Source organism: Hoplias malabaricus, chromosome 3 (genome assembly GCF_029633855.1).
Source record: "Hoplias malabaricus isolate fHopMal1 chromosome 3, fHopMal1.hap1, whole genome shotgun sequence".
Lineage (NCBI taxonomy): Eukaryota > Metazoa > Chordata > Actinopteri > Characiformes > Erythrinidae > Hoplias > Hoplias malabaricus.
In genome coordinates, this window is record NC_089802.1 from 16,312,322 (window position 1) to 16,335,057 (window position 22,736).

Sequence of the window (22,736 nt, forward strand, 5' to 3'; positions counted from 1 at the left end):
GCAGTGTTTCAGACTTCACCCAGAAATGCCGGGGCAGTTATGGCCTTATATGGAAAAAATGGACAGACATTCTCGGCTGTTTATTCTGAAGCCAGCAATAGCTACATGAACTTTCGTACGTCGCCGAACTTCAACCGACTACACGCTTCAAATATCTTTATTCATGTAGGTTTAATACCTGTCCTCTGCGCTCATTGTACACACCCTGTTCACACATTGCTAGCCGTTGAGGTAAAAGGCGGGTGGTCGTTTATATACGGGCTCTTTAAAGGGGTGGGGCTTGTGGAACTCTGAGCTGAGTGAAGTTCACAGAGAGGGACATGGAGCTACGGGCCATCAGCGCGCTGAAACACACGGACGCAACAAGTAGCTGGACGTTGTCAAAACTTACGAAAAGCCACGTTTTAGGGAGGACTTTGGAAGGTAGTCGGCGTGCCTTATAGCCAAACAGACCATTTCTGTCATTTCTTTCCCAAGCATGGCAGAAAAACAGGGCTTTTTCTGAAGGATAATGGTTTAATTTGCCTTGATTGTAGTCCCTTTTATAATCTGTTGACTACGCGGGACTGTTGTGTAGACTATTGTGCCGTCTGCCTTGGTGAAACTTAGCGTTCTGCGGTACATTCCTGGATAAAAACACACCATGGCAGAACACGAGAGTTTGGAATTTGGGAAAGCGGATTTCGTTCTTCTAGACAATGTCTCTCTGGAAGAGTTTCTGGCCAACCTTAAACTCAGGTAAGTGACCTGGACACGGACCATTCACCTTTACTCTCTCTGGCACAGTGCACTTTGTGGATACAGCGTGGTTAGTATGCCATGACTAATAACAGACAGCTTTGGAAAACAACGAAACGTGCTTTTCTGTAAGGCAACTATTTATTTATTTATTTATTTATTTTGACGTGAGACCAATAACATTTGTTGGTCTACTTTTTTATCTTTTAAAGCTCATTCTCAATTACATATGTCAATATACGACAAAAAAACACCTTCCTGAAAGCTGTTTATAATGCATATAAAAAGGCATCCCCTCATCTCCAATTCAAGGTGACATCAAACTCTGTAAATCTGTGGAAGACTTTGCAGAATTTCCAATCTGCTGTGCAGTAAAGATATATGGAAATCAAGTGTAATTATTGTAAATTATAGTCCAATGTTGTTAATACTGTTATACTTGGGGGAATAAATTATTATTTGGCTCGGACCTGTAATTAAATAATGAGCCTGAATTTACAAATAACTGTTTTATTAATGTCTTGTCCTAAGCTAAGTTGTCTTATCTGATCGTAACATAGGTGGGCCTTAATTTCTAGGCAGTATGATGTAATAGGAAACGCACTCACAGCTCTACACATAGACTAAACTGAAAAGATTCTCACTGGCTTATCTCACAAGAAAATTATGTGTCATTATAGGTTATGCATCATGTAGAATTATGTCACCAACCACAGGCTGCACCTGTGTATCCCGAGCACATTGTGTAGCCGGAGGGGTGTGGACCATGGAAATTCCCTCTCATTCTTGACCCTGTGATCCAAACAATGGGCAGAGTATAGAGCAGATGATTCTCCTCCTGTTCCCCATGTTTTTGATGAAATCAGATCAGATCACATTTCCCCATTACTGTTCTGTCAATAAATGTCCATCTGCCTGTGATATGCTGAATGGGACACTAAAGTGCCAAGTAGGCTAAACTGTTTGGCTTAGCCGATATTTGATCTGGCTTAATCAATAACCCTTAATCCAAGTTAAACATGCTACATATTTCTGTTTTTCACAGTTAGCTTTAATATGCTTTTTAACGAACCTCACATAAGATGTCAGGATGTTCGTTTTTAAAAATATATGCTGTTGCTGTTTTTATCACGTGTTGTAAACAAACAGGGTTTACTGTAAATTCTGCCTTCTGCAGTTTGTCACCATCAGTTATATTAGTAGTGCAGGTATCTACAACATAAATTGAGAAACCAAAGTTTTCAAAATATGCATCCTACTCCAGGCTGAATTTCTATGATTTTACAAAATAAGAATTTGAATTTAATTACTTTATTTTGAATTCACTGTTTTTTTTTTTTGGTTTTTTTTTTGATGTCACAAAGTTGAGGATATATTCACCTAATAAGCCTACAGCAAACTGGTCCTGCTTATTCAAGTTATAAAGTGTGTTTCAGCCCAGACTACTTTTGAAAAATGCAAAATATAGGTCAACTTATCAAACCATTATCAACTCTAACTGCGGCTTTAAGGGCACAGTGACAGAAACTGTGCGATTTTGAGATTAAAAAAAAGATGTCAATAAAATGTTGTATTAAAGTGAAGTTTCTGTATATAAAACCACACGTCATAATAGGACAATAAATAAAAAAATACAAAATGGTCATAACATACATTAGCAGTGATCCACAGCAGGGACGTTACTTGAGCATTAGCCTAAGACATTGGTGTACTTGAAATTCCAAGATACTTCAAGGGATGAAGATTTGGAATGCTTTAATGAAATCTTAATACACACACAAGTGGCAAATATATATATATATATAATTAGACATCTATCTGACTGTTGTACTATTAGTCAGGGAATTTAAAATATGCATTATCATGCCATGCAATCTTGTAGCTAATCACTGAAGAAAATCTGAGATCTAAAAACAATCATTTTATTGCATTGTTTTTACCCATCTGTGTCCCAGAATGGATTCCAAAGTTTAACACATTTGTTTCTGATGTCTTGTGCTGGTGCTGGTGTCTGTGTGTTTTTTTTCTTTGCTCTCCTCAGTTATGGTCTGAAAGTGTTTGACTTTCTCTTTGGTCCGGAGATGGCGTGTGCAGTTTTTTATTTGTTGAGGGTGTGACCAAGCGTGCTTCCTGCTACTTCCCCTGCTCCACATGTGTGTCTGGAGCTCCGCTAACAACACATACAGCAGGGAGATGCCATTTCACATCCCTCACACTCTGGTGCCATGAGGGAAAGCTGTCACAGTTTGAGTCATTGACTTAGTGTTATATATTTAGCAGTTTTCCTGGTTTTAGTTCTCATTTAAGTCTAGAATACTTCACATATAAGACAATGTCTGTAAAATGACATGTTGCCAATTAAAATGTAGTCCCTGCAGGTAAAATTAACACGTTGTTTGGGTTTTTAAGAAGGGCAAAATGTAACTGGATAGAACTGAATTGTAAAAAAAAAAAAAAAAAAAAAAAACATTACTGTAATGGGATGTCCACTGCTCTACTTGTTATACCACAGATTCAAACATTGTCCCAACAGTGTCATCTGTAAAGTGACCAGAAGGAGAATTGATAAATAAAGAGCTTTAACATCAGGCAAATGGTCAGTGATCAGCACAAATTTTCTGGAAAAAAAAAACCAATGAAGTATATTGTGAGATATAATGACAGTCCTATTCCTGTTTCTGAGAAAAAAAAACCTTTCTGTTCTGGTAATTCAGCCCAGTCTGGTCATCAGCTGTGTTTAGATGGCTCATCCAGGCTTCTAATAGCAACAGTACCAAGGAAAAGAGACTAAATATAACTGACTTGGGATATAGACCTCCTTCTTTAGAGGTTTTTGGAGAAGGAAGGACTAATGTTGGAAACCACTCCCTGAGTCTACCACTCAGCTGTTGCAGTCCACTTAGGCTTCTTGCAGAGATATGTGTATGTTTAAGAAGTGACACTGCTGCTCGACGTTGTTTTATGATCTTAACCGTGTCTGAGGCCATGTTTATTCTACTCCCTCGTGTTGAACAGGATTTTGTGTGGGCACCCAGTAAACGCCACGTAATTGATGTGTGCTCACTGCCTGTCTTTATATGGCAGTGTTGTTTTGTCTGCTCCGAGGATCTTGGGAAATAGTTCAGGCAACCTTCCGCACATTTCCAAAGACAATTATAAAGGCTGCCTGGGACATTTTCTGAATTCCTCCAGATAGCTCCTCAGAGCTCCAGATGAAGTAGCTGATAAACAGTGTGTAATCTCAGCAGTTTAAATTGTTCTATCACTGCTACCTCATCCACCCTCTGTCTCATGAATTTACCCAGACATTTATTAGAGAATCTTGAACCTAAACAGACCCTCAGATCCTCTGAAAAATGACTCATTTATTCAAGGTTTTTCAGAGTACCGGATTTCCTGTTTGGCACACTCTCAGATTCTAGGCATGTATGTTAGTAGTTCGAATTCAGAGGTGTGTGTCATTTGAAATGTATTTAGAAGTTATTTTAAAATGGTTCATTATATATTTACAATGAAGTAATTAAAATTTTAATGTAAATGTTTTAAATAACATTTTCGAATAAGATGAGCACTTTAAAGGCAACGTTCACAATCATAATCAAAAAACATGTTGGACATGTTGCTTACATCATTATCATGAGGCTTACAGATGTACACATTGAGTAGTTTGAGAAAAGAATTTAAAGAACAGGTTTTTACAGAGCATGGTAATGTAGAAGTGATGAAAACCGAGGAGTGCACTGTGCGACCTGATCTTGTCTTTGCTCGTCTCACCCTCCCTGATAGTGGGACTGAGTGAAAACAGATTCCTTTATCCATAACTAATGGAGAATGCAGTATCAAGCCTCTTGAAAAAAACTCTTAACACTTACATGTAATATTAAATTAGACCAATAGAGGAACTACTAGAGGAACATGATCCACTGGTTGTCAAAGATCTAGCTCAAGTATTTAACTACTATGCAACAGTAGGACAAATAGGCTGTGTGCCTCTCTCATTTCACAGGTGTAAACGTTCACTTGTTGCCCTTAACAGCAAGGCTGGGCTGTGTGGAGCCCAGCTGTGACACATGGCAACCTGATTCCATCTTCTTCAAGCTCAGGTGCTCTGAGCTCAGCCAGACATAAGGTCAAAATATCTGCTTCCTCTACCTTTATACATAGAGCAATATTGGCTCCACAGTACGGTATACAAGTGTAAAGATACATACATACATATACTCTACAGTAAAGTATACTGGATTATAAAATCGGAAGAATGTCTACATTCCTATTGCACTAAATTGTCAATTTACTAAAACCTACACTCATCATCTATGAATGTGCTGGATTTGGGCATTCTGAGGGCCCTGATGATCATTTTGTACTGACCAGATGAACTGCATTTGAGAAGTGTTTTGCTTGCGAAGCATCTGGTGGAAGGGACTTGTAACTCACGCAATCACTTACTCTATCGTGTTTGTTTATGAGGTGCTTTTAGCACAATGGGTGTTACTCAGTGTTTGTAGCAGTGGCACCACTTGTCAAAGTTTAAAATAATATGCAACATTTTACATGATATGAAGAGTGTTTACATTTATGAAAGCTCATTCATAAACCTTATTCATAAGTGTCTTTTTTTAATATACAGTTTTAAAGTGGTTCTTGTGGTTGCTGCTCTGTTTCTAAGTCATCCTCGAACCTGACCATTAGTGGACCCCAACACTGACCTGATCTTGAGATGTGATCGACTTTTTTGTTGAATTATAAGTAAGCCATAAACAGCGTCATACTTTGAAGAGCTTTCCCATTTTTCAGTCAGTTGCCAGCCTCGTTCTGATGAAATCTGGTTTGTGTTTGAATGGATGGCACATTTTGTGTAACAGCAGTTTATAGTTAATAATTACACAGGTGTGTTTAATAAAATGCCCTATGAGGGTAGGTCCAAGGCCTATGTAGTTAATATATTGGCATTTGGGGATAGTATGTGTATGCTCCGAGTACAGCTGCTTAATTTAGAAGTCCCCTTATGGAGAAAGAATGTCATTAAACAAATATTTTCCACAGACTTGCTGAATGCCCTGGAGATTTACCTCTTGGTGTCTCACACTGAGTTTCTGACCAGGGAAATGGCCTGTTCCCTGTACCAGTGCTGACCAGAGGTCCATCTGCACTCTTGAGCTTAGACCACTGGTATGCTTGCCCATGGCTAAGAGCTCTTTCCTGGCCAAATCTCTCATAGTCCCCTTCTTTGTTCCTCTGCTAATAACAACAAACAGAGAGAGAGAGAACAGTCTATCCGACACAGCATTCCTGTTCCTGAGGCTAAAATTAAAATAGGATATTAATGCAGTAACTATACATTGTTTCTGAATGCTTTTCTCATTGGCAGTGAGTTAATGTGTTTACTGTTTGCAGTTAGTAAGTGATTTTTCTGTTGTTTTGCTGACTGCAAGTTTTTCTCTCCTTGGCTTTGAAATGAGATTACTTTCCTCCATAAACACGTACCACAGTCCTTGTGCTAAGGTTTGGTGCTTTTGTTCTTTGGAGATGATTGCTTAATAAACTACAGATAACTGAATGCAGCAGTATGCGCTCTTGTAATTATCTGGTGTTGCACAGTACCAGGCCCAGGACTATCCAAGTGAAAAAACAGTAAGACTTTGTAATGGTGAAAATATGTCTCTTTTCCTGAAAGGCTGGATTAGGGTCTGATTTTTTTTTTTTTTTTTTTTTTTTGCAACAGGCCCCTTTCTCTCGCTCTCCAGCAAAGAAAAGGGTTAGTCTCACCGCAAGAATTTCCATACAACCCCCTGTAATCTGAAACACATTACCGCCCTTACATAAACAGGACTGTGCTTTTTTGGCATTTTTTTCCCCCTAAAAATAAGATCCGAGCCCCACAGACGTCCCATTTGTGGACTATGAGTTTTGGCAGAGGGGCACTAAGTGTACTAATGTTTTAGGTCTCTCTCTCTTTCTCTCTTTCTTTCCTCTCCTGGCCCTTGTGTTTATAGCCTGAGTATTTTTATGGTTTTGACTGATGTCTGACCCCTCACTCTCTTTGTACCCCCTTTAGGTCCCTCATGTTTTTCGTTTACTTCCATCTTCATACAAGGCACCTGGGCAGTTTATGTGTAGTTGAAGTGATGGCTGAGCACAGGGGTACAGTGTAATGAGTCTGGCCAGTGTATGGCCCAGTAAGACACTTCCTTTTCCTGAGGATGTGTTTGAGTATGACTTGATGATATTAAGCCAACAGTATTCATGTCTGCTAAAATCTCTTTAGCTTCATAATGAATAGCTCATATTTTATTGCCTTGAATTTTTCATTTGTCCGTTGTCCTTTGCTTTTCCACTGGCCAAATCTGGTACCTGCTCCCTGGAACTGGGTAGGTTGTCAGTCCCAGCACCCCTGGGGCTCCAACCATGCAGAGTAGGTAATAAATGGTGAAGTGTGAACCCTGCAGAGCGCGGATTGGTCAGAGAGACGTGTCTCACCACAAAATGCAGAGCTCATTCAAATCCAGCACAAACCGCCGCTTGTTAAATCTCTTAAGTTACTGCAGCTTTCACATTTATTTTTATCAGGCAATAGCTCGTAACTTTACCTCGAGGTGTTTTGAAGAGGTTTATATGCTCCTTGGGCCGATGGCTGACGTAAATGTCCAGTGAAAGCTGAATGTGCAACATGTAAAACTGATCAGTGAGAACTGGGGCATGGAGCCATGTTTAGGCCAAAAACAAAAACAACACGCCAATACATGATGAGTAAACAGTGCCTAAATTTACTGCCACTGTTGTTGTGGTTTTCAAAGCCAGCAATTCCTAGAGACAGGGTTTTGCAACGTCACCGGCTCCATTTCGTGGAGGAGCCCGTCGCGGAATTGAGTCGTGTAGAGCCGGACCCATGCGGCGGAAAAGCACCATTAGTGTCTCCTGCAAGTGTAAGGTGTCATCTGAAAAAAGGCAATGACTGGCTTAATATGTCTCATGTGCTAGCCTTCCCAACTTTGTATAGCATCATGTGATTTGGAGCAGGCAATGGGTTTTGGGTGCATAATATGTTCATGTGGAGAAAACTTGAATTATGACCGCGAAGACATGCAGGGGTTTGATCTGGGGGTCATGTTTGTATTGAGGTCAGCATTGACATCACAGTGGAGTAGCTCTCTGTCCACCTGTTGACTCTGAACTCTGCGTTGGCGTTGTGGAGAAGCCCTGTTTCACAGCCAAGTTTCAGTGTATACAGTGATGGCCTGAGGCCCCCACAAACACACACACAAACAGCCTTTTAACTCAACTTTCCAGTGCTACCCCCACTCTCTATCCGTCTAATTACAGCATACACTCAGCCAATATCCTCATTAACTTTCCTTTACTTCTCTCTCCCTCTCTTTTCTGTTTTTCTGCTTTTCCATGCCCTCTTTTTACCCTGATCGAAATCTGACCACTTTCCTGAAATAACATGCTGAGTAATGTCTGAGTCTGCTGGATGGCCTCATCTCTTTTGTCTCTTTCTTTCTTTACCATCTCATCTGTTTCCCTGTGACCTCACATATGCATTGGCCCAATGTGCTAAAGTGAAAATGGCTTTGCGATCAGGCTTGAGGCCAAGCTTTCCCACCAGATCACCTCGAGCCACTTTATTACGGACTTCTGAAACTCTATCCTCCCTTCTGAATCTGTACAAAGCCTGCTGTCTTTTTCTCTATGTTCCTTCATTGATGGGAGCAAAATGTCACTGATGATTTATAGGACACCGCTGATTTCACTGAGACATTTATAGGAGAAAACCTCACCTTTTTGACTCCGTAGGACATTTACACCTTTTGCCTATCCTAAGTGTAATGTAAAATATATAAGACATAGAGAGGGACTAGCAGTAGGCCTGTCACAATAACATAAAGACTTATCATACGATATATGGACAATTCCACAAAATATTTTGCTCTCTGTTTTATTCCAATTCCAATCACTGAAGATTAGTGCAGTTGCTGGCATTTTAAAATGTTGGCCGTATAAGACATGACCAATTTCTCATTTATGTTTATCTAATAAACATCCAGGCTACCATTGGGCACTTAAACCTCCTAAATACCAAGCTAAATACATTTGGACCTTGCTCTACCTGCTTCACAAGTTGCCCTGTTGCATCTAAACCTCCCTCAGTAGACAGACTCGTACGAACGCCCCCATCCCAACCACATTCCTGGCGGGATTCCCGTATACAGCAATGATGCTTGTAAACAGTACACTGGTATGATAAAATCTGGTCCTGCCCAACCCTAGTTGTAAACACAAAATTTCAGAGTGGTTTGACCTGCATTACTCCATTTAATAGAAACTTGCTAACACTTAATGGCTCACAGAGGTGATGATGGGATCCAGATATTTAAAAATATTTACAGTTTCTGAAAACTGCCTCATAGAAATTAATTACATGACAAGTTTATGAATGTATTGCCTCATAGTGATATGCTGGTTCATGATCATTTTTAAATCTTGGCCTAAAATCAACTTTAAAAACTCATGTTGTGGAGGCACATGCAAAAAACCTTTTTTATATATATATATATATATATATATATATATATATATATATATATATATATATATATATATATATATATAATAAATGTGAAATATGTTGGCTATATGTTGAAGAGGGTTCTCTACAATGAAGCTTTACACCTGTGAAATTATCTAACATCAGTGAAATTCCCTTTTTGTTAATAATCAAGTGAAAGGTTCTTCAAGGAACTAAAAGGAGTTGTCCTATGGCATCAGTCCAAAGCACTCTAATACTTTCAATCTGTATTTTTAAGGATGCACTTCCTCTTCTGTAGACCTTTGATGCTCCCATTGCTGTGTTGCCCTCTGTCTGTATCATTGTGCTGGAACAGGAGGCGAGTTGGAGGACAGGACGGGAGCGAGACTAATTGAGTAAATCTAGACCAGCTGGCATAAAGAAGCCTATCCACCCAGTAAGATTGATTTGTCTGCTGGCTGGTGGTGGGAGTGCTGGGCTTTAAAAGGCCTGTCAGCTGCAGCTGAAGGAGCTGCTGTTTAGCACTGAGCGAGTGTTAACCTGGCGGAGATTCTACTAATGTGACTCCCAGATGTGTCAGACGACCAGAGACTGTGGCACAGAAATGGGTGTGGGAGGCTGGCTCTCAGATCAAGTTGAAAGGCCAAGAAAAAGAAGCCACTGTCTGCAGAGAAATGAAAGGTCCAATGAATTCTGTTTGTTCTGAAGCTACTTGAAATTTGTGATGAGCTTTTGTTGGAGGAGAGCTTTTTGTTAAGGACTGAAGGCATTATCTGACTGGGACTGATGTGTGTTTTTTTTCAAGCAATCAAACTGAAGCATACCTCATACATCATTGTATTAAGAGATGAAGAAACACTTTTCTGTATGTGATCATTCATAGAGCTGTATGACACCTCCAAAAGGCTGTCACGACCTCTGACATAAACCTAGATAAACATCTATAATGGCTTATTTCAAAGACGTTTAGCCACAGACTATTTGTATGAGTCAAGACTGAAACTAATGATAATATTGAATACGGTTGATTTTATTGAGATGTCAGAAGGAGAGAAAGAAAACGAGTTAAGAGCTATTCTGACCACGTTACGCTGAATGATTAATGACAGGAATGCGTGTTACCTCTAGCAAAACCCTCATGATTTTATTCCAACATTGGAAATTGCTTGCATTAGCTGTCATTACAACTACTTGGGTTACTTTCAGGCTGGAAAGGTTTGAAGCTTATTGTAACCTTTATAGATATGTATATTGGTTTATGGCTGTTCTAATGATGGGCTTGTGTAGATGAAAATGAAATGTTTTATTCCTTAAACAGACAAAAACTGTTGCATAGAAGTTGTGTGTAAGGAATGAATTGGAATTAAAAAGCAAATATCATGAATATATAAACTCTTTCCACTTTCTTATATGCTTATATCTGCTGGTCTTCACATGTAGGGTATAATATAATCGTCTCTATTTGTGTAAGCTTTGTGATTTCAAAAATAAAAATAAGAATAATAATGCTACAAACTATTTTCTTCTGCCATCACACACACACACACACACACACACACACACACACAGTCTGATTTGGTCACAGAACAGAGGCGGACGCATTATCAGGTCATACCCATCATGCACTGTGTTAAGCTGTGTGCTCGGGGTGATATTGAGTGCTTGATGGTAAATAGTGTGCGAGGGATAAATGTGGATCAGGGAAAGATTATCCCCTCAATGGGGGGGGGGGGGGGATATAGCAGAGCATGGAATTTTATCTAAGGGTCAAACTCACTGTTTCATTACCCAACAGTTTAAGATGTGTCTCTGCGGTCTCTCAGAGAGGTGCTGAACGTTTTAATCACCATCCTAACTAGGACAGCAGACTTTCACCCTGTTTTATCTTTCCCCGGCTTATGTCTTTAGCATTCTTTCTGTAACACGCCACCAATTTCTCTTCCATGCGCGCGCACACGTACATTACTACTGCTCTTGTTTTTTTACTGGAGTTTTAACTGGTGTCAGGGAATGCTGCTTGTGCTCCACCCTTGTTAACGGTGGACAAATAACCACTAGAGTCCCACCCAAACAAAACTGCAAAGCAGTAGTTATCTTCAGCCAGGCCTGTAATTCCGCTCTAAAAATGGAGCGGCTCTCTCATGGCTTTGTGTGAGGATTTCTTTCTGCTTGTTTTGCGTGAGCAAGGGTTAAATTTGTAATGGAAACAGTGAACAACAGGAGACTGTGGATCCTCATCTTGTATTATTTTATATTTTTTCTCATCATATTTTTCTTTTTTACTTTCTTTCTTTCTTTAGTGTATATATGTATATATTTCTCATTTAAACATAAAGCTCCACAAGTGTAGTGTTCTCTCTTGTGCCTGTGTTTTAGTTACAGCAGAGTCTCTCAAGGGGAACTGTGGCTTTTCAGTTTGCTGTTGCTTTTGTTAGTATGCTGCTCATTGATTTATTTATATTTCTTTTAAGCATTGGTATTGTAGTCTTCTAAAGGTTCTGGGAGAAATAATATAAAAGCCGTTAAAAGTTGTGTTAGTATGAGTGAACTACAACCCATAGAAACATACAGGGCACTGGGATTCAGCCTGGACTCCATTGAGGGGTTCATAGGGTGAAACAAGGACAATGTGCTATCTGGATATAAAACAATAAAGCAACGATAGAATTGCAGTTATCCTTTAACTGTGAAAGCCCTTATAAAGGTGCCTTTGGAATGATGCAAAAGATCTGAAAATATTCAATTAGATATTTTTCCCTGATTGTTCAGGCCAAAGATGTTTTTTAGCAGTCGTGTGGTCAGGCTTACTACAGTCCATTGCCCAATGTTACTGTGTTTACACTAACGTAGTGAACTGATTTCAGTTTTGAATGCATCAGTGATGAACCAGGAAAGGGAGAAGGGTTTTTTACACTTCAAAACAAAAGACAGATATCACAGTATCTCAGTGCTTAAGTATGTAACAATTAAAAAGTGGTAGAACAAGTCTTAATGAATAGGTATAGAGTTTGTGTGCCATGAATGGGAGCTAGTTTCTCTGTCTTTCTCTCTGATTCTTACACACACACACACACACACACACACACACAGCTGGGAGGAGGAGTGAATTGGGCCTGGCACAGCCTGTTCTGCAGCCTTCATCTGCATCCAGAGTGACCCCTCCCAGGGTCAGCCAGGAAATACAGCCAGCAGGAGCAGGAAGGCTGTGGCTGTGCCACCCTGAACCAGCATGGGGCTGGATATTTTTATCTTGGTACACTTTCCATATTGTTTGATAATGATCCATATTTTATTTAGATCTGTATCCAATGATTCATGTGTGATGTTTGTGTGGTTTTATCTGTTTTACACTTTCATTTGCTATGCCTCTGAACTAAACAGGCTGATTTTGTTTAGTGCTTTTAAATCTGATGTATTTAAATGTTCTCCATTCTGATTGGCTGTCCAATATTGTGGTATGTTTAAAAATAACTGAGACTGAAACTCTAATTAAAGCTTCAATGTGAATTGGTGGAGCTGTACTACTGTAAGTTGAATATATGCAAATTTCATGGCCCAATGAAAAATAAAGAGTTTCAAGCTTCTTAATATTCATATACATGCTGAAGATTGAGTAGTGCATTTTGGGGGAAAAAATAATGTTCCCATAATATGGGTTTTGCAATTATTTTCTTAATGCTTCATTAGGAATCTGAACCGTGAATAAAATTTACTGAGGGAATATCATGAAAAACAAGATCTAAAAGAAACTAGGCAAGCCTTTTGCCGAACCACCATTAACCATATATCCATCGTTACAGAGGTGTTTCTGGAATTTCAAACAGGAAAGCCCAAAATACATACCCTTGCCATTGGAAGGTCTGGAGAAGCTTTGGTGCGTCATATCAATGTCTTTGTTTACATGTGGGTTTTTTTATGTGATTGTGTTGTACAGAAAATATAGGGGGCAGGGCTACCGAAGATCAGAGAAGACCAAGAACATTATGTTGATTTTAAGAATTACAATTACTTATTTATTCAATGTAACAGGTTAGAGTAAAACACATGATGTTTAAGTAGGCTGTGCGCAGCTATATGGTGTTTTTTAAACACACTAACGCCACAAAAAGTCTCCCCACCACTTCCCTTTACAATATGTTGCAGAGTTCGGAGCAGTCCTGCTGAGCTTGAGTCGAGGCTCTGGCCAATGCCCATAGTGTCGCGGCAAACGTAGCCCCAGAAACACAAACAGACAGAGCGTGTTCCTGTCTTATTTCCTATTATTCAGCCACATATTGCACTGAAGAACATACTGTTCTTTAGTTCCAGCTGGGAAAACAATTTCTGGTTTGCGATCTAGTTTGTTGGTGGAAATGCACCAAATGGTTCCAAATTTAGTTCACAAACTGGAATGTGAAATATGGCTCAACTGACATTTCCTATTTGCGCATGCACGTTTCAACATTAGGAGTCAGCCGGTCAGTCAGTAAAGGAAAATGCATCTTCTAGGCCGGCCTGGCAGGTGGTCTGGCAAAAATCAGCTTTTCAGAGCTTAAGCAGATTTACCTGGAGCTCCTATCAAACTAAAAACTGTGAAAAATTACTGCACAGTCAGAAAACATAGGACATATTTATTGTTTAATAATTAATCTGATTTTGTGCTTTATCTCATGTAGGTTGCAGACATTTCAGAACTGTCCCACCTCCTTGTCTGAGACTCTGCAATCACAGTTCTTGACCCCCATTTTTAAAAGCATGCAGACAGGTTATATGGAGCAAAACATCACATTAAATGTGCAGAAATAAATATAGCTGTTTATATATTTTGAAAGCAAGCATGGATAAACCAAGGAAAAATGACTAATATTCAATGTTTCTCTTTCATTTGGAGTTAACAGAGGCTTATTTAGAGGAACAGGCACTGAAACTGGTAGTTTAATTTAGGAACCCCAAGGAACTATGTAAACTATGGGTATAATATGTCCCCTTTTGTTTGTTTTACATCTGATTTGAGAACATTGAATCAATTGTAAAGTTTTTTGCCATTACCTATTTTCCTGTGAAGTAATATATACACCGTACCAGTCAAAATTTGAACATCTAATGCAATGGTTTTTCTTTGTTTTTTTATTATTTGTAAATGAACTTGGAAGACATTAAAACTGTGAAGAACACATATGGAATTATTAAACAAAAAAGTGTTAAACAAACCAGAATATGTTTTATATTTTAGATTCTTCTAAGTAGCCACCTTTTGCTTTGATGACAGCTTTGCACACTCTCTGCGTTCTCTCAGTCAGCTTCATGTGGTCGTCACCTGGAATGGTTTTCAGTGAACAGCTGTGGCCTCATCAAGAATTAATTTGTAGAACTGCTTGCCGCCTTAATGTGCTTGAGACCATAACTTGGGTTGTGCAGAGGTTGGGCTGGTGCACAGTTCTACACAGTGAATAGCCCTATTCCACCAATGACTAAAGAGAAGATGTCGAAACTTAAATATATATATATTTATATAATATAATATATATATATATATATATATATATATATATATATATATATATATTAGTGCAGGCATTAGATACCGTGCATAAAATTTACAATAAACAGGTGGCACTCAGCACACATTAACAGTGTCAGTGACACAGGGGCTTGGTATTGCTTTATTCGTAGGGGATATGGATCTATATATAAGACCATAATAGGTCTGTGAAGTCACCTTGGTGGGTCTGGGACACCTGACCTTAGTTTTCAGCCTTTTGGAGATGTTGTGTTCTTAAGTCAGCAAAATACCTATGGGATGACCCCTGAGAAGAGCTAGTGGTGTTGTGATTGCTGGCTGTAAAAGACAGGGCTGGGCCCTTTGAGAAGCTCAAACTTGAGAAGCTCAAATGAACTGGCATAGAATATTATATATAAAATGTTAATTATTACTGTTTTACTTTTGTTTGTTTGTTACGTTGAACATAAGTATGATGTTTAATTTTGATATAGTTAAAATTGCTCAGCCACACTCCAGTGAAAATATATTTCATTCACATGTACACACTTAGAAAGGTATAGAGTTTGTGTGCCATGAATGCCATAAAATGCTTAGAAAGTGCATGCACCAGTCTTGAGCTTCGGCCTCCCTGCCTTTCAGTGATTTTGTTTATTGTAGTAAATGCTAAATCACAGAGACAGATGGGTGTTGCTGATGATCCCTTTCAAACACACACTGAGATTCGTTTTATGGTATTACATGCACGATTGGTTTCGTTTTGGCCTGCTGCCTCCATCTAACAGGAAGAGATAGGTTTGGAAATGAATCAGGACTCTCAGAGATGAGAAAACTCAGTGGCATCTACACATTATATGCCCAGTCTTGCAGCACTCCAGCATTTTTGGCAGGATGCACTGATGGAACAGATGGCAGATACTGTATGGAGGCTTGAGAGGTTCTTTCATTGTGATGTGCCGTGAGTAATTGCATCATACGCTGTATGTCCAAATGTTTGTATACTCACCTTATAAGGAGTGAGACAATAAAGTGTACACACAAAACTTGTTTAAATTCAGTTGTGTAAGAAATAAAATGGCTCTCTCTGGAGGAGCTGCATCCAAGTCCAAGGTCACAAAGCTCATTGTTAATGTTGGTTAGAGGGGTATTAAGCCCCCTAGCATTGAGCTGAGGAGTAGCTCTCTTGAGTACTTGAGAACCATCCAGTACCACTAGGATGAGGTGGAGAAGTCCTCACAGAGATGTTCCAGTATCTCAAAGAGATGAAGCTGGTACTACAACAAAGGAGGGACACATGCCATATCAATATCCTTTATTTTAGAAGAACTATCGTAAAAGCCCATGTTTACAAACTTTTAGCTATAGAATGTGTAGTTTAGCGTCAGTGTAAAACATGTGAAGATTGCATTTTGATGGGAGGCATTCTATAGGATAATACACAGAGTAATCATGTCAAATGGTAGTAAGCCTGTATAGGATATAATCCCATGTGGGATGTTTCTGGCTTATTGCCTGAGCCTAGTATTGACTATGTAGACATGGTTGATTTTCTGACTCGGAGAGCACAGTGTTCTTATATAAAATAGCTTCAGGAGTTACATAATCATTTTACCATTTTATCAAGAGCATGGACAATATTTCAGCACCCCAGTGTAGTTTACGGCCACATCCTGTAGTTTGGAATACATTGCAGTGACAATGGTGAATCACTATTGCACATTTAAGTCTATGAATAGGCATAATCTCGGTCTGGAATATTGGCCCATAGGGATTAATGCTCCAGTCAAGCAAGTCAGTATTCATTGTATTCTATCCTATGTGTCATCATCTATGCTGAAGTACTAATGCACCTTTTTTTTTTTTTTAAACCATAGTTAAAATCTGCCTTTGCTTTAACTAATAAATCAGCTGTACATTTGAACATAGCGTCACTTTCATTCTCAGTTGTGTGAGCAGTGATTAGTGTCTGTCATTCTTATATTTCTGGTATTATATTTTGCTTTGAAAGCTTATGATTACCACATATATATTTACCCTGTCGTAGCAGAAGTCGTGTCTCCAAAAAGCGACTGAAATGGGCCACTGAAATAAATTCCATTAGTTTTATTGATCTGACTGTGGGGAGGGCAGCACGATGGTGATGCATGTGGATTTACTGCCACAAAGCTGCAGGATCTCAGGGTCCAGGTTTCACCTCCAGGTGACTGCCTGACTGCCAGTGAGGGGTTTGTTGTATTCTCCCTGTTTCTGTGTGAAATTATCCACAGCTGTGTGAATGAGTGAGTGTGTGATGGCCGAAGTGGTTACGAAATGTTGGTTATTGATGTTTGGGGTGATATTCAGACATTGCGTAAGTGACATTTTGAATTTTCAAATTATTTCTAAAAAAGAAAATGTCTAGTATGTAAAACTTCAAAAATAAGGGTACAAAATTTTGTCCTGACATCAACTGTATTTACTTCTGTAATGATACAACCCACAAAACTTTGCAGCCATGATTAAAACTCTGCAGTACTGCCTGCCAGTTGGAGGCATGTGAGTGATAGGTAGGACTGGCTGTTGTGTGGCTGGTGGTCTGCACTCCTCACACACAGGCTTCACATTGAAGAGAGAACAATGGAGTGGGCACGCCGAAGCCTCCCACACAGCAGCGAGACACAAAAGAGCTTTTAACTTCTGCTGCTTGAGTGACAGCATGCCCGGAATCAGGCAGGAGGGCAGCGTCATAGTGCCACACAGCCAGACACTCACCAGCTCAGTGGAGCGCTGACATGAGCGAACACACAGCAGTGCTGGACAGTATATGGCTTGTAAACCATGGCAATTTTTTTAAAGCTGATTATTTACAGTACATTGAAATAAATATGTGCATATATGGCAAGCTGTATATGTATGTAAAAAACATATGGGACGACATATATCTGCAAGGATTTGATTGTATTCAGCTGCAGGGACCACAGTAAACATGACTCCAACTCGGCCCATAACTCCAGAGAACACAGTTCCGTGGATCTAAATCACGGTGCTGTGGGGCTTTTATACCCATGTAGCCTATGTTTGGCATTGAGCTTTGTGATATATCACAGTAGTAATACTGCATGTACCAATATAACTGCAGTACTGTTAGCTTAAAACACATACACCAACAAGTGGGCTTTGCTAAGTGCTCTTCATTAAATTAATGTTGAGAGTGCTGGATTACTGTTGGGGGCTGCTCTGCTCTTAAAGATTAAGCATGATTTATACATGTTTAAAAAGCTTATTGCTGTTCCTTCAAAGGGATTCCTGGTGAAGGAAATCTAGTGTAGACAGACAATATCCTAAATGTGGGAAAACCTAAGTAATGTGATGTAATTTACTGACAGTGTTTACATTTTAAAACCTAATATAATCACAGTCATTATATGGAAACTAAGTTTTAAATTTTAATTTATTTATATTTGCAATACACTGACTTCCATTTAGTTTCCGATGAGTATTTTGACACCTTTTTAAAAATAAATAAAAATGAATAATAATAATTAGTTAATTTTAAAAAAGGCACAGTGCAATTCCTCTCCCCTGACATCAATTAAACCTCTAAAAAAAAAAAAATTCCAAGGCATAAACAGTAATACCTTAAAAAATTCTCATTCATTTAATATGCACAGAGCTATGAATTTGCGATTAGTTCACACCTCTATTTCCACCAGAGATGTTTCTAGAGATTTATAACTGGGGGCGCAAAAGAGCGTAAGATTACAGGGACCCTGATGTGAGTTGGGGAGGTATGACTAAAATAGCCAAACTTCACAAATACAAAACAAAGTGCATCCCGTATCAGTTTATTACAGAACATGTCTTTTATTTTCCAAATATGGGGCAATTTCATATTTTACATGACAGCTTGTTTATGGGGGCTAAATATATTTTTCTAACAATGTCACTGATCTACACCCAGCCCTCCACTACTCACCTGCAGTTTCAGTTTATTTAAACTCCATGATGTAAGACACCTTGACTGTCTGACTATGTGCTTTTGAGTTCATCTTGGGACAGACAATGCTCAACCATGTCTGTGACTGCTTAATTCTCATAATGCATTTTATAGCCATGTACATTTAAAACAAAAACCACACCAACATATTAACAAATTAAATGGAGTGGGTACATAACACATGGAAAATTAAACTTAAACTAAACACATAAAACCTGTAATTTGACCAGAGGCCCCATAATTTGCTTATAACTCAATGTAATGAAAGTGATTGCCTTAGAATCTGTAAATATGAAAAGAGGCAGTCATCTCTAAAAGTCGTGAGAGCAAAACAGCAGTGGAACACCTAGGGCTTGTTGTGGATGAATATGTGTAGTGATGCCTCAGCCCTGCACCTCCTAACCAGGCAGAGGGGGCTTGGCAGAGGTGCTGCTGTAGAAGAAAGAGGGCTTTATTCTGCGCATGACCCAGGGCTTCACAGAAGAGGAAGGAAGTGAGAATTTCATTCTCATGGGGCCTGAGCCCAGAACAGCCTGCTCCTGCAGGCTCCTGCAATTTCCAACCTTCAGCAGCCCTGATCAACAGCTGGACTGTAGACTGCTGTCAGACTGTACGATTATGTTACACACATTCACCTGGTAAAACCAAGCATAGCATGAACACAGCATGTTCCTCTTCTGATAGAATGACATACTCTGTCCGACAAAAACAGTAACACTACAAGAGGTGGAATAAAAGGCTTCCTTAACTTTCAATAGTTTAATGTAAAAATATTTATTGTGAGTAATTTTCAAGCATCTCTCGGTCCATTCATCAGGAAGGGGTCACACAGATGTTTTGTCCCACAGCAAAGATATGACTATCAGCTTTGGTCTGAAGGGAGTCTCTGATTGATGATGAGTAGTTGGTGGGGTGAGCTGATGTTTACTTACTGGTAGACCTGACACAATCATGAAATTTAAGCTTATGATTATTTATCATATACACCATATCAGCCGTGACATATAAATACCCTTCTTGCTACATTCATTGTCCATGTTAACCAGCTCCACTCACCACACCGGAGCACTTTGTACTTCTTCAATTACAGACTGTAGTCCATCTGTTGCTCTGGATATTTGATTACCCCCTTTCACCTTGTTTTTAAATAGTCAGGACCCCACATAACCACCACAGAGCATTATGCATAAACGTGCTGAAATGTAAAATGTGGAATCTCATTTAGCTGGACTAACCATTGTAATAGCCTCATGGATATATAACAGGAAAATGCAGGTAAAATGAAAAGAGTTAAGGGGAGTAACTCAATTTTAGGGTGGTATGGTTGTGAAGCAGGTAGTGTCGCAGTCACACAGCTCCAGGGTGACTGTCTGTGAGGAGTTGGTGTGTTCTCCCTGTGTCCGTGTGGGTTTCCTCAGGGTGCTCCGGTTTCCTCCCACGGTCCAAAAACACATGTTGGTAGGTGGACTGTTGACTCAAAAGTGTCGGTAAAAGTGAATGTGTGAGTGTGTGTCACCCTGTGAAGAACTGGCGCCCCCTCCAGGGTGTGATCCCGCCTTGTGCCCAGCGACCCTGAACTGGATAAGCGGTTACAGGAAGTGAATGAATGATCTCAATTTTGACCAAACATTCTACTTCTCTTGAAAACAATGTTTTTTTGGCTGAACTATAACATCTTTAAAAAACTGGCAGTTTTATACACAGGAATCATCTACTGGTACAGAAATTATACTGTGGCTTTTATATCCCTGTTTTTGAGTGGTTAATGTGTTTTTTAATGTGTTCACTGTAAGACATTTTTTGTTTATTTTTGAGTTCATTACTTTATATTTAATGTACAGACTTTTATCTGTGCCACCTAACACTATGTTTAACAAAATCATGTCGTGATTTAGCCTGATTAATTAAAACAAATCTCTCTGAGTTTTTTGCTTGTAGTAGGTTTGTGGATTTAGTCATTGATTTGTGTGAAAGGGAGGCAACAATAGGTTTGGATTCCACTGTAAACAGATTAGTAATCAGACCTCAGCCTGCTTTGTACCTTTGTGTTTCTCAGTGTGTGTAAATGTGAGTGCATTATATGGCTCTTTCTTTACTTAAAGCTTTCAGGCATTAATAACCCAAAAGCAAGCCACAATATGAACACTGTGCAAATATATGACCCACACATGACATAGGAAAGACAAGTTCTTTGTATGACATGTCAATGTGATCAGAGATCATTATTGAGGTAATGTCTTGTTTATATGTGTGTTTTTGCTGTTTTTTACTTCAGGTTTGAAAAGGGACGTATCTACAGCTACATTGGTGAGGTGGTGGTGTCTGTGAACCCTTATCGTGCCATGAACATCTATGGGAGGGACACCGTCGAACAATACAAAGGCAGAGAGTTATACGAGCGCCCACCACATCTATTTGCCATAGCAGATGCTGCTTACAAAGCCATGAAGAGAAGGAACAAAGACACGTGCATCGTTATCTCAGGTTCGATATGCTGTGCTTGAAATCTGAACACTTTTTTGGAAGCACCTCTCTGAAATGAAATGTCACAAAGTCATTCAGTTACTCTTTCACTCACACAGTCAGTCACTCGCTCGCTCACTCATTCACTCACATTTAACGAAATGCTCCACAAGGGATACTATTCAGATCTTTGCCTCAGTTACAGCATATTTTCTTGTGGAAGGGTTGTATCCCAGTTCAAGCGCAGGTCACTATATTTTTATATGCACACAGACGGTACATGTATGTGTCTTAAATGCACCAAAACGTGAACATTCAATAAAGATTAATTTATGGAGAAATAATAATGTTAATAAATGATTTCCTGAAATTTTACAAGAATAGAGGCTGTTTCCCAGTTACTTATGCCCTTATTTCAAGGCTGTGGGAACTAAAATCAGCAGAATAAAATATCAGCTGCATGTGTGATATCTTGGCTTGTGTGTTATGCTTGTTTCTATGCAGTATTTCCACATATTGTGCCTATTCAATCCTCAGATTCAAAGGCATTTTCTGTTTTCATGCACACAATCCATAAACTGCATGCTTGGCCTCCTGTACTCGGTGTATGTTTAATATGTAGTACCTGAATTTCTTCTTGGTGATGTTGGGTCAAATGAAAAAGGATTATATAACATTATGGAAATGATATATCATATATGATATATTCACACTTTAGTATGGTCAGCATGCTTAATATTCCTTGTTATTTAACAGTTGTGGAAATATTATGCAGTTATTTAGCTTATTTTGAATGTGTTCTTACGTGCTTTATGAAAGGCTTCACCTGTTTTAGACACTTGGCCTAGAAATAAAGACAAAATAAACAAAAATAAGGATTTACAGTGCATTGTGAAAAAGCTTGTAGCTAGTTGCTAGTGCATGGAGATACAGAATATGAGAAGACGGATAGGTTTGCCTAGGGTGACCAGACGTCCTCTTTTACCCGGACATGTCCTCTTTTTTAGACTTAAAAAAATGTCCGGGCGGAATTTCACAAACGTCTGGAATTTTGTTTTTCTAGAGCTTACATAGAATTTATGAGAAGCATTTCGTTCACAAACTAGTCCCGCCCTCCCCTACTCCGATTGGTTCGCTTGAGTTAGAAGGGGGCGTGGTGAAGTAGCCTAAAATCTTCGGATTGGACGGTCTGACTGTAGAGCTACCGTTATTGGTCGGTAACCTTCTCTGTAAACATTTAATTGGTCAGTCTGGACGTCAATAGTCGTTGTTTACGTCAGGCAAAGCTCATGTACCCCCCCCCCCCCGGTTTGCCTTATATATCATTCACCATTAAAAGTATACCTTGAAAATATTGTACTCCCTCACAAGCCTTTAATTTACTTAATCTCATTTTTTAATTAGAAGATTTTGTCTAAATGTGAGTGTATTTTCTTACAGCCGCAGTCAGTGCTGGTATAAGTGAGTGGATCTAATGTGGATATAATGGGATTAAATCTGTGGTCAGAGGGGAAATTCTTAGTGCTGGCGTGCTTGAGTGGCGCAGCAAG

General features: G+C 39.2%; 1 protein-coding gene across 2 annotated transcripts in view; it reads left to right on the plus strand.

Annotated features, from left to right (window-relative positions):
• Positions 1–310: 310 nt before the first annotated feature.
• The window catches only part of myo1d (myosin 1D), a 90,708-nt gene continuing 68,282 nt past the window's right edge, over positions 311–22,736 (plus strand). For both annotated transcript variants that reach the window (XM_066664645.1, XM_066664646.1), the window contains exons 1-2: positions 311–738; positions 20,999–21,207. In XM_066664645.1, the coding sequence (XP_066520742.1) occupies positions 644–738; positions 20,999–21,207 (304 nt within the window). In that variant the 5' untranslated portion in view covers positions 311–643. The remainder of the gene's footprint in view (positions 739–20,998; positions 21,208–22,736) is intronic.